The sequence below is a fragment of the Dendrobates tinctorius genome, unplaced genomic scaffold (assembly GCF_039654945.1).
Source record: "Dendrobates tinctorius isolate UK_male_01 unplaced genomic scaffold, ASM3965494v1 ptg000022l, whole genome shotgun sequence".
In the NCBI taxonomy this organism is placed as follows: domain Eukaryota; kingdom Metazoa; phylum Chordata; class Amphibia; order Anura; family Dendrobatidae; genus Dendrobates; species Dendrobates tinctorius.
In genome coordinates this window covers 62815106-62829039 of record NW_027361690.1, presented here as the reverse complement: position 1 = coordinate 62829039, position 13934 = coordinate 62815106, and the positions used below count along the sequence as shown (strand labels likewise).

Here is a 13934-nt window from a genome sequence, read left to right as displayed (position 1 = left end):
ATCATGATGCGCCGTCATTTCGGGCCTTCCGGGGGTCTCTGCCGGCCTGCCGGGGGGCTGTGCGGACTGCCCGGGGTCCGTACCGGCCTGCCGGGGGGCTGTGCCGGCCTGCCGGTGGTCTGTGCACCCTGTGGGGGTCTGTACCGGCCTGTCGGGGGGCTGTGCCGGCCTGCCGGTGGTCTGTGCACCCTGTGGGGGTCTGTGCCGGCCTGCCGGGGGGCTGTGCCGGCCTGCCGGGGGGCTGTGCTCATGTCCGGGGGTCTGTGCAAGCATCGTCCGATGGGACTACAAGTCCCATCTGGCGATGCCTGCTACCATGACAGTGATTGACACATTAGCCAATGATGGGACAGTAGTAGTCCCATCATCTGGCTAATGTGTTAAATGTTAAAAAAAAAAAAATACTACATACATACTACATGCATGCTACATACATACTACATGCTACATACATACTACATACATACTACATACATACTACATACATACCACATATATACTACATACATACTACATACATACTACATACATAACACATATATACTACATACATACTACATACATACTACATACATACTACATACATACTACATATATACTACATGCATGCTACATACATACTACATGCTACATACATACTACATATATACTACATATATACTACATACATACTACAGGCATGCTACATACATACTACATGCTACATACATACTACATATATACTACATGCATGCTACATACATACTACATGCTACATACATACTACATACATACTACATACATACTACATACATACCACATATATACTACATACATACTACATACATAACACATATATACTACATACATACTACATACATACTACATACATACTACATATATACTACATGCATGCTACATACATACTACATGCTACATACATACTACATACATACTACATACATACTACATACATACCACATATATACTACATACATACTACATACATACTACATACATAACACATATATACTACATACATACTACATACATACTACATACATACTACATATATACTACATGCATGCTACATACATACTACATGCTACATACATACTACATATATACTACATACATACTATATACATACTACATACATACTACATGCATGCTACATACATACTACATGCTACATACATACTACATATATACTACATGCATGCTACATACATGCTACATGCTACATACATACTACATATATACTACATACATACTACATACATACTACATGCATGCTACATACATACTACATGCTACATACATACTACATATATACTACATGCATGCTACATACATACTACATGCTACATACATACTACATATATACTACATGCATGCTACATACATACTGCATGCTACATGCATGCTACATACATACTACATACATACTACATGCTACATACATACCACATATATACTACATACATACTACATACAATACATTCATACAATACATACATAGACATACAGTACATATAACATAGAGTAACATACTTACCAATACTTGTCACATTGTTCCCCGAAGCCATTGTCTTTTACGGAATAAATATTAACATAACAAACCACAAAAATACTCACCCACGATCCGAAGCAGTCCACGAGTGTGTCCCACGACGATCTTGGGTAGAGATCGGCAGCATCAGCTGTTGCTGCCGTTCTCTACGGGCTGCAGGAATCCAATGACGGAAGGTAGGTATCCTTCCGCACTGTATTCCTCCGCCACTTAAAAAAAAAAAAGTCCCTAGTCTCACTTTATGCCATTGCTGTGTGGGAAATTCCCACGCAGCAATGGCATAAAGTGAGACTAGGGACTTTTTTTTTTTTTAAGTGGCGGAGGAATACAGTGCGGAAGGATACCTACCTTCCGTCATTGGATTCCTGCAGCCCGTAGAGAACGGCAGCAACAGCTGATGCTGCAGTTCTCTACCCAAGATCGTCGTGGGACACACTCGTGGACTGCTTCGGATCGTGGGTGAGTATTTTTGTGGTTTGTTATGTTAATATTTATTCCGTAAAAGACAATGGCTTCGGGGAACAATGTGACAAGTATTGGTAAGTATGTTACTCTATGTTATATGTACTGTATGTCTATGTATGTATTGTATGAATGTATTGTATGTAGTATGTATGTAGTATATATGTGGTATGTATGTAGCATGTAGTATGTATGTAGTATGTATGTAGCATGCATGTAGCATGCAGTATGTATGTAGCATGCATGTAGTATATATGTAGTATGTATGTAGCATGTAGTATGTATGTAGCATGCATGTAGTATATATGTAGTATGTATGTAGCATGTAGTATGTATGTAGTATGTATGTAGTATGTATGTAGTATGTATGTGGTATGTATGTAGCATGTAGTATGCATGTAGTATGTATGTAGTATATATGTGGTATGTATGTAGCATGTAGTATGTATGTACCATGCAGTATGTATGTAGCATGCATGTAGTATATATGTAGTATGTATGTAGCATATATGTAGTATGTATGTAGCATGTAGTATGTATGTAGCATGCAGTATGTATGTAGCATGCATGTAGTATATATGTAGTATGTATGTAGCATATATGTAGTATGTATGTAGTATGTATGTAGCATGCATGTAGTATATATGTAGTATGTATGTAGCATATATGTAGTATGTATGTAGCATGTAGTATATATGTAGTATGCATGTTGCATGCATGTAGTATATATGTAGTATGTATGTTGCATGTAGTATATATGTAGTATGTATGTTGCATGTAGTATATATGTAGTATGAATGTAGCATGTATGTAGTATGTAGTATGAATGTAGCATGTATGTAGTATGCATGTTGTATGTATGTAGCATGTAATTTTTTTTTTTTTTTTTTACATTCAACACATTAGCCGGATGATGGGACTACTACTGTCCCATCATTGGCTAATGTGTCAATCACTGTCATGGTAGCAGGCATCGCCCGATGGGACTTGTAGTCCCATCGGACGATGCCTGCACAGACCCCCGAAGCCTGCACAGCCCCCTGGCAGGCCGGCACAGCCCCCCGGAGCCTGCACAGCCCCCCGGCAGGCCGGCACAGCCCCCCGGCAGGCCGGCACAGCCCACCGGAGCATGCACAGCCCCCCTGGCAGGCCGGCACAGCCCCCCGGCAGGCCGGCACAGACCACCGGAGCCTGCACAGACCCCCTGGCAGGCCGGCACAGCCCCCCGAAAGGCCCGTACAGACCCAGGAGAGGCTGTACAAGGGAAAAACAGGATTTTTCTTATTCTGATACCGGAAGTCCCATAGACTTGAATGGGACTTCCGGTATCGGAATCGGCGATACCTATACTTTTTTTTAAGATCGGCCGATCCATTCCGATCCAATACTTTGAAGTATCGGACGGTATCGCTCAACTCTATTAGCCAATATTAGGTCAAGGTTCTCCTGTGGCATGATGTTTTGTAATTTGCCTTTATAGTGTGGATCCAGGATGCTGGCCAACCAGTAGTCGTCATCGTTCATCATTTTGGCAATGCGGGGGTCCCTTTTTAGGATCTGCAAGGCATAATCTGACATGTGGGCCAATGTTCCCGGTGTCAATGATGCACTGCGAGTGCTGGTTGGAGGAGCACTTTCTGGCAAATCCACATCCCTCCAGTCACGCACAAACCCTGTACCAGACCTTGCCACGCCAACATTTTCACTTGCCCCACAAGATGCATCCTCCTCCCCTAAGTAATCATCCCCATCATCATCCTCCTCCTCTTCTTCCTCCACCTCGTCCAGGAGAGGTCCCTGAGCAGACAATGGCTGAATGTCATCAAGGATTCCCTCCTCCTCTTCCTCCTCATCAACATTGGCTGCAGACGCCTGCTCCTTAAGGTGCGTCAAAGTTTGCATGAGCAGACGCATAAGTGGGATGCTCATGCTTAGGATGGCGTTGTCTGCACTTACCAGCCGTGTGCATTCCTCAAAACACTGAAGGACTTTACAGAGGTCTTTCAGCTTCGACCACTGCACACCTGTCAACTCCATGTCTGCTCTCAAAGTGCCTGGCCGTGTATCCTCCCACAAATGCATTATGGCCTGCCTCTGCTCGCACAGCCGCTCCACCATGTGCAGGGTAGAGTTCCACCTTGTTGCAATGTCGATAATGAGGCGGTGGTTGGGAAGGTGGAGCAATCGCTGCAGCTTCTGCATATGAACGGAGTGTACAGGCGACCGGCGGATGTGCGCGCACAGTCTTCGCACCTTCTGGAGCAGGGCTGTTAACTCCGGATAATTTTTGAGGAAGCACTGCACCACCAGGTTCAAGGTGTGAGCCAAGCAAGGTATGTGGCTGAGTTTTGAAAGGGCTATGGCTGCCACAAAATTACGGCCGTTATCACTAACTACCTTGCCTGCCTCAAGATGTACACTGCCCAGCCATGACTCAGTTTGTCGCTTCAAGTACTCGGCCAGCACCTCGGCGGTGTGTCTGTCGCCCAAACACATCATCTGCAACACAGCCTGCTGACGCTTTCCACTAGCTGCTCGATAGGGGGACACCTCGTGTGCAACAGTGGCAGCTGCAGATGGAGTGCTCGTACGACTGCGCTCTGTGGACGAGCTTTCGCTTCTGGAGGAGGAGGAGGGTCGAACGCCTACAGCCAACTGTTTCCTATACCGTGGGCTAGGCAGCACTGTCCCACCATCGCTGTCCCCTGTGGACCCTGCATCCACCACATTAACCCAGTGCGCAGTGATGGACACGTAACGGCCCTGGCCATGCCGACTTGACCATGCATCAGTTGTGAGGTGCACCTTTCCACTCACTGACTGCTTGAGTGCATGGACAATGCGGTCTTTTACATGATGGTAGAGGGCTGGGATGGCTTTGCGAGAGAAGAAGTGGCGACTGGGTAGGTCATAGCTTGTTACTGCATAGGCCATGAGTTCGCGGAAAGCTGCGCTTTCCACCAATCGATAGGGCATCATCTCAAACGAGATTAGTTTGGCAATGTGGGCGTTCAAACCCAGTGTACGCGGATGAGAGACTGAGTACTTTCTTGACCTACTCATAGTGTCTGGGAGGGTGAGCTGGACTTGAGAGCTGCATATGGTGGAAGTAGCGGTGGACAGGGCGGACTGAGAGTGGGTTGATGATGGTGATGGAGTTGGTGTTCTTTCTGATGGCCTAGATTCAGTATTTCGTTGATATAACAGTGGGATTCCCTGACTGCTGTGGCCTTGCAATGACACCTCAACATTTGCTGCTGTGCTAACCGGTGGGCTTACAGTGGGGGAAACAATGTAGCGTTGCTGACTACCTTCTTTGTGATCAGTTGCACATGTGGCACTTGAGGTTTGGTGTTGTGTCCACGCTTGCAAGTGCATGGTGGTTAAATGTCTAAGCATGCAACTGGTATTCAAATTTTTCAGATTTTTCCCTCGGCTAAAGGTCTTTGCGCACTTCTTACAGATAACCTTGGCCTGATCATGAGGATTTTGTTCAAAAAAGTGCCACACTGCACTCTTCCTACTTTGGCAGACATTTTGCGGCCTAGCACGCTGTGATCTTTTGACCCTCTGGACAAGCTGTCCAGCAACTCTTTTGATTTTTGGAACCTGTCTTTGGAGTGCTCCGGGCCTGCCAGATAACAGCTGTTGCGATGTCGATGTCTGCTGTGGATGCTCCTCATCTGAGCTATTGGAAGCAGCACCCTCTTCCCCCAATGGATGCCAATCTGGGTCAACAACTGGGTCATCCATCACCTCCTCTTCAATGTCATGTGCACCTTCCTCTGTGTCACCGTGTATGGTGGTATAGTGTGCGGGAAGGGGCACCTGAGTCTCATCAGGGTCAGAATCTGGCTCTGTACACTGCTAGGACAATGTAGTGCTCTGAGTGAATGTACCAGCACAGTCATCTATCAGTGGCTGTGCATCAGTGCACTCCATGTCAGATTCATCTTGGCCTGGGTAATTCACCATTTCACTTGATAATCCAGGCATGGTATGTGAAAACAGCTCCATGGAGTAATCAGTAGTATGGCCTGCGTCATCCTTCAATCTTGGTTGGGGTGAAGGACACAAGGAAAGGTGTGGTTCATGAACATGAGCTTCCAATGACGACTCAGTGCTTTTACTTTTTACAACTGAAGAAGAGGAGGCGATAGAGCTGGAGGCTGAGTCAGCAATGTAAGACAAAACTTTTTCCTGATGCTCTGGCTTTAAAAGCGGTTTGCCAACTCCTAGAATACTAAGCCTTCGAAGCCTTATGGAGCCAGACGATGATGCAGGCTCAACACTTCCTGCATTCGGTCCTATTTTGCTCTTGCCACTACCATCAGATCCACCACCAACACCATCATTACCAGCTGCCAACCCCCGCCCAATTCCACGGCCTCTTCCACCAGCCTTCCTCATTTTTTGTAGAAATGTAGACAAAATCCAACAAACTATATAGTAAGGTAAAGCAAGGTACAAGGTGTCTATAGCACAGGGGAGATTTTGAATTTCTGCACACACTTGTGGACACTGGACACTTATGGATTGTGTGAGGCCCACTGAATATCACAGCGCTATGTCACAGGCTCGATGGCACAGGTGTGAAAAAAGTGACTACAGGATAAGGGAGATTTTGAATTTCTGCACACACTAGTGGACACTGGACACTTTTGGATTGTGTGAGGCCCACTGAATATCAGAGCGCTATGTCACAGGCTCGATGGCACAGGTGTGAAAAAAGTGACTACAGGATAAGGGAGATTTTGAATTTCTGCACACACTAGTGGACACTGGACACTTTTGGATTGTGTGAGGCCCACTGAATATCAGAGCGCTATGTCACAGGCTCGATGGCACAGGTGTGAAAAAAGTGACTAGAGGATAAGGGAGATTTTGAATTTCTGCACACACTAGTGGACCCTGGCCACTTTTGGATTGTGTGAGGCCCACTGAATATCAGAGCGCTATGTCACAGGCTAGATGGCACAGGTGTGAAAAAAGTGACTACAGGATCACAGAGATTTTGAATTTCTGCACACACTAGTGGACACTGGACACTTTTGAATTGTGTGAGGCCCACTGAATATCAGAGCGCTATGTCACAGGCTCGATGGCACAGGTGTGAAAAAAGTGACTACAGGATAAGGGAGATTTTGAATTTCTGCACACACTAGTGGACACTGGACACTTTTGGATTGTGTGAGGCCCACTGAATATCAGAGCGCTATGTCACAGGCTCGATGGCACAGGTGTGAAAAAAGTGACTACAGGATCACAGAGATTTTGAATTTCTGCACACACTAGTGGACACTGAACACTTTTGGATTGTGTGAGGCCCACTGAATATCAGAGTGCTATGTTACAGGCTCGATGGCACAGGTGTGAAAAAAGTTACTACAGGATAAGGGAGATTTTGAATTTCTGCACACACTAGTGGACACTGGACACTTTTGGATTGTGTGAGGCCCACTGAATATCAGAGCGCTATGTCACAGGCTCGATGGCACAGGTGTGAAAAAAGTGACTACAGGATCACAGAGATTTTGAATTTCTGCACACACTAGTGGACACTGGACACTTTTGGATTGTGTGAGGCCCACTGAATATCAGAGCGCTATGTCACAGGCTCGATGGCACAGGTGTGAAAAAAGTGACTACAGGATAAGGGAGATTTTGAATTTCTGCACACACTAGTGGACACTGGACACTTTTGGATTGTGTGAGGCCCACTGAATATCAGAGCGCTATGTCACAGGCTCGATGGCACAGGTGTGAAAAAAGTGACTACAGGATCACAGAGATTTTGAATTTCTGCACACACTTGTGGACACTGGACACTTATGGACTGTGTGAGGCCCACTGAATATCACAGCGCTATGTCACAAGCTCGATGGCACCGGTGTGAAAAAAGTGACTACAGGATAAGGGAGATTTTGAATTTCTGCACACACTTGTGGGCACTGGACACTTTTGGATTGTGTGAGGCCCACTGATATCTGAGCGTGTTTTTTAAGTATACGGACTGACACACGCTGTCTCTCTATAGTTTTGAATGTGATCAAACAGCAAATATATTTAACTGTTTGAAAGCTAGACAAAACTAGTAGGTGCAGGTCTGTAAGAACGGAACATGTCCTCGACTTATTCTCACAGAGTGACACACAGATAGCTTCACTGTGGCCGTGATAACAGCCGTTACACGGTACTGAGAGGAGCGTGCACATACACGGCTGTCCGGTGTACGTAAAATTGTCAAGCTCTGTGTTTTTTAAGTATACGGACTGACACACGCTGTCTCTCTATAGTTTTGAATGTGATCAAACAGCAAATATATTTAACTGTTTGAAAGCTAGACAAAACTAGTAGGTGCAGGTCTGTAAGAACGGAACATGTCCTTGACTTATTCTCACAGAGGGACACACAGATAGCTTCACTGTGGCTGTGATAACAGCCGTTACACGGTACTGTGTGAGGAGCGTACACCGCTGTATGGTGTGAAAAAATGCACGCTCAGTACCTCAGCAGGACAAAAAAAAAATTGGGATTGCTTTTAAAAAAGCAGTTTGCAGAGCAGTGGGTAAACAGCAATGCAGCTGCCAGGAAGCCTTAGAAGGCAGCCTAACAACCAACACCGCTGATCCACCACAATATAGCCTCCCCTTGCACTGCACACACAGTGACTGGTGTGTTGTACAGGCAAAATCACTAGCAGCAGAAGCAGTTTTTTTTTCTTCTTCCCTGCCTAACGCTCTCCCTACAGAATCAGCAGCAGCAATCTCTCCCTATGCTAAGATCGGCAGAAGTAAGATGGCGGTCGGCGTGCACGCCCTTTTATAACCCCTGTGACGCCCACCAAAGCAAGCCAATCACTTGCATGCCCTTCTGAAAGATGGTGGTGACCCCTGGCTATGTCATCACGTTGCCCACAGTGTCCGTGGATCCTGATTGGCTGAAAAAGAGTGCAAAACAAACTTTTGAAACGCGACTTTGGCGCGTAAGTCGCCAACCTCGTGGCCGACCTCATCCTAGGGTCGGGTTTCGTTTCATGAAACCCGACTTTGCCAAAAGTCGGCGACTTTTGAAATTTTTTGACCCGTTTCGCTCAACTCTAGCGTTGACAATAACACGCATTCATGCTTCTCTTCCGTATGTGTTTTTATCTTTGAACCTTGGGCAGCGCAGGCTCTGAACCACCATATTCCTCATTCACTGCAACATTTCTAATGAGAGAGACATAGTAAAAATAGATTATCGCTTGGCTTTGCTTCTATTTTTTTCCAATATGAGCCTATGGACGACACATCCCATTGTATGCCTGTATATTGGTATATGTTGCAGCCTTCCATTGGAGGTATTTGTCAGGAGATTCTTCACGGTGTTGGCTCCAAACAATATGTGAATAGTGTCTTAGGCCTCTTTCACAGTTCCGTTTTTGACAATCAGTCAAGATCCGCCAATTTGGAAAAAAACGGATCCGCCATTTTTCTTTGCGGATCCGTTTTTTACCCCATTGACTTTCATTATTGGCGGATCCTGGCTGATTGCCGTCCGTTGCATCCGTTTTTTTGAGGATCCGCCACAATCTTAGTGTCCGTCAACATCCTCAAAGATTTCCATACGGAGCTTGCAACGTTTTTTTGGCCGGCGGATCCTCCAGACACTGAATTAACCCCAAAATCTGTCTGGGTGCCGGACAAAAAAAATCTCTCTCTCTCTCTCTCTCTCTCGTTCCCGGCCAGCGGTTCCTTTAAATTTCCTCATTTTCAGGATCCATCTAAAAACGGATCCTGTGCCATCCGTTCACATCAGTTGAGAACGGATCCGCTTGTCTGCCTTTTTGGCGGATTTTAACTGATGCAAATAACTGAAGTGTGAAAGAGGCCTTAGACTGCAGGACCTTCAATACAGCATCATTTGTCATTATCAAATTATGATAGAATTGCACTTACCCAAATCCAGAAATAAGGCGGCAGAAGAGGAAGAAGCCATACCCCTGAACAAAGGAGGATATGAATGAAAAGGCAGCATTGATGGGCAGTGATAACATGAGACATTTCTTCCTCCCTATTTTGTCTGCCAGTCCTCCCCATACAAATGCACCAAGCATCATGCCAAGGTACACTATTAGCCCTGTTGGGGTAATAAGAAGGAATTCACTATGAAAGGAAAATTAAGCAACCAAGCAAACAGTGTTTGCAACAAGAACATTATATTATAATATGCCAAAGGCTTTCTATTATGCAATATTCACACTATCAGGATTTGGTCAGTATTTACATCAGTATCTGTAAGCAAAGACCAGGAGTGGGTGATAAATACAGAAGTGGTGACGTGTTTCTATTTTACTTTTCCTCTGATTGTTCCACTCCTGGTTTTGACTTACAAATACTGATGTAAAATACTGACCTAATAGTGAAAGTGTGAACGTGGCCTAACAGAGTACTTGCACCCACAACTCAAATAGACATACTTTACAAAGGATGAATTTATTGATATACACATTGTGACAAAGTTACTGTTAACCCCTTTACTCCCAAGGGTGGTTTGCATGTTAATTCCTGGGCCAATTTTTACAATTCTGACCACTGTCCCTTTATGAGGTAATAACTCTGGAGGGCTTCCATGGATCCCGGTGATTCTGACATTGTTTTCTTGTGACATATTGTACTTCAAGTTAGTGGTAAAATTTCATTCATATAACTTGCGTTTATTTGTGAAAAAAATGGAAATTTGGTGAAAATTTCACAATTTTCCAACTTTGAATTTTTATGCTCTTAAATCACAAAGATATGGCACACAAAAAACTTAATAAATAACATTTCCCACATGTTTAATTTCCATCAGCACAATTTGGGAACAAAGATGTTTTTTTGTTAGGAAGTTATAAGGGTTAAAAGTTGACCAGCGATTTCTCATTTTTGCAACACCATTTTATTTTTACGGACCACATCACATTTGAAGTCACTTTGAGGGGTCTATATGATAGAAAATACCCAAAAGTGACACCATCTAAAAACTGCACCCCTCAAGGTGCTCAAAACCACATTCAAGAAATTTATTAACCCTTTATGTGCGTCATAGGAATTTTTTGAATTTTTTTAAAAAATGAACATTTAACTTTTTTTCACAAAAAAAATTACTTCAGGTTCAATTTTTTTATTTTACCAAGGGTATCAGGAGAAATTGGACTGGAAAAGTTATTGTGCATTTTGTCCTGAGTACGCCGATACCTGATATGTGGGGGGAACCACTGTTTGGGCGCATGGCAGAGCTCAGAAGGGAAGGAGCGCCGTTTGATTTTTTCACTGCAAAATTGGCTGGAATTCAGATAGGACGCCATGCCACGTTTGGAGAGCCCCTGATGTGCCTAAACAGTGGAAACCCCCCCACAAATGACACCATTTTGGAAACTAGACCCCCCAAGGAACTTATCTAGATATGTGGTGAGCACTTTGAACCCTCAAGGGCTTCACAGAAGTTTATAATGTACAGCCGTACAATTAAAAAAATAATATTTTTTCCACAAAAATGATCTTTTCACCCCCAATTTTTATTTTCCCAAGAGTTACAGGACCCAAAAAGTTATTGTGCAAATTGTCCTGAGTATGCTGATACCCCATATATGGGGGTAAACCACTATTTGGGCACATGGCAGAGCTCGGAAGGGAAGCAGCGCCATTTAACTTTTTTGGCTGGAATTGAGATCGGACGCCATGTCGCGTTTGGAAAGCCCCTGATGTGCCAAAACAGTGGAAACCCCCCAATTCTAAATCCAACCCTAACCCTAGCCCTAATGGGAAAATGGAAATAAATATTTTTTTTAATTTTATTATTTTTCCCTAACTAAGGGGGTGATAACGGGGGGTTTGATTTACTATTTATGGAGGTTTTTATTTTTGGCAGCTGTCAGACGCTAAAAGACGCTTTTTATTGTAAAAATAGTTTATGCATCACCACATTTTGAGAGCTATAATTTTTCCATATTTTGACCCACCGAGTCATGTGAGGTCTTATTTTTTACGGGATGAGTTGACATTTTTATTGGTACCATTGTCGGGCACGTGACATTTTTTGATCGCCTTTTATTTCGATTTTTGGGACGCAGAATGAACAAAAACCAGCGTTTCATGAATTTCTTTTGGGGGATGCGTTTACATCGTTCCGCGTGCAGTAAAATTGATAAAGCGGTTTTATTCTTCGGGTCAGTACGGCTACAGTGATACCTCATTTCTGTCTTTTTTATGTTTGGCGGTTTTATGCAATGAAAACAATTTTATATAAAAACTAATTATTTTTGCACCGCTTTATTCTGCGAGCTATAACTTTTTTACTTTTTTGCTGATGATGCTGTGTGGTGGCTCGTATTTTGCGGGACAAGATGATGGTTTCAGCGGTACCATGGATATTTATATGCGTCTTTTTGATCGCGCATTATTGCACTTTTTGTTCGGTGGTATGATAATAAATCATTATTTTTTGCTTCGTTTTTTATTTTTATTTTTTAAGGGGTTTGCTAAAGGGGTTAACTAATGGGACAGTTTTATAGGGTGGGTCATTATGGACGCGTCGATACCAAATATGTGTACTTTTATTGTTGTTTGTTCTTTTATTTTCAAAAAATGAATTTATTAGGGAATATATATATTTTTTTATTTAGCGACTTTTTAAAATTATTTTTACACTTTTTGTTTTTACTTTATTATAAAGTCCCATGGGGGACATCACTGTCCTGTGACAGATCGCTGATCTGTCACATCACAGATCGCTGTGACAGATCAGCGATCTGTTACAGGCACTGCTGCAGGCATCCTCATGCCTACGCTCTGTGGGCAGTACGTCTAATGTAGGAAGGGGGTTAAAGTACTGGAGGGGAGATATGTGTCACTGCGCTTAATGGCATCTGTGATGTGAAACTCAGAGCATTTTCCTACAGCACAATAAGTGCCATGAGGGGTTAAGTTAATTTTCATAATGGGCTGGCTTTTATGTGGACATCCATAGAATGGGTGGGAGGATGTCCACCTTATCTCCACCCCAGGGTGTGGTCTGGGGCTTAAATACCTGGGCTCCAGAGGCAGTCTTTGTTCAGCAGGACTGGAGGGAGGACCTATGGAGGAAAGACTGAACCTGTGTTTCTCCAGAGCGGGCTGCTACCCGCAAACATGGACTGTGTCACAGCATTTTGTTTTCTTTGTTGTTTTTCCTGTTTACTTTCCTCTTCTGGTTGGTTTATGCCGCTATATAATAAACCAACCAAAGATCTAAAGATAGACAGTGTTTTAAGGCAGTGTTCCTGTTTTCTACCTCCATGTACTGTCGAGTGAGTAGAACCGCCACAACATTTTTAAACCCTTTTGACATTCTTTTACTGCTCATGAGAACCGATGGGTTATAAATATGTATTGGGAAAAACTTATAACTTTTGCACAACAAAAGATCGCTTCTTTGATTTTTCAAAAAGACCCCTGAAAATAATTGCTATTTCTCACTATTTTATTTGTCAAGCGAAGTGGGGGAGGGGAAGTGACAACTTCACTTGGACTACATCATATACAAGATTAATCTGCTGCAGAAAAAAAGAACAGAGACTCTGGGGCTGTTATTCTTCATATAAGACACAGTAACAAACTTTGTGAATTCACTGCATAAAGTAAGAACCAGATCTTGTGCTGGCATTGTCCTTATAGAATGCTGCAGGCGCGCTTGCTGAATTCAAGAGAACATATGATCCAAAAAGAAAAGTTGTTCATTCCAGAAACTAAATTAAAATTTATTCTTTTGTTTGTTTACACATTACAAAATATAATAAATTGGTCCTTGAAGCCTAATTTGTTTTGACTACTGCACGCCCCTGGCCATAGCATGCAGCGCTCAAGACGTATAACACTACCAGGAGAGCTTTAAAATATTTTGAAGCATGTAAATAAAT

At 43.4% G+C, this 13934-nt stretch overlaps 1 protein-coding gene across 2 annotated transcripts in view; it reads right to left on the bottom strand.

The window, feature by feature from the left end:
* SV2B (synaptic vesicle glycoprotein 2B) overlaps positions 1-13934 on the bottom strand; it is a 294017-nt gene that overhangs the window by 57792 nt on the left and 222291 nt on the right. For both annotated transcript variants that reach the window (XM_073568738.1, XM_073568739.1), the window contains exon 3: positions 9955-10135. In XM_073568738.1, coding sequence (XP_073424839.1) covers positions 9955-10135 — 181 coding nt within the window. The remainder of the gene's footprint in view (positions 1-9954; positions 10136-13934) is intronic.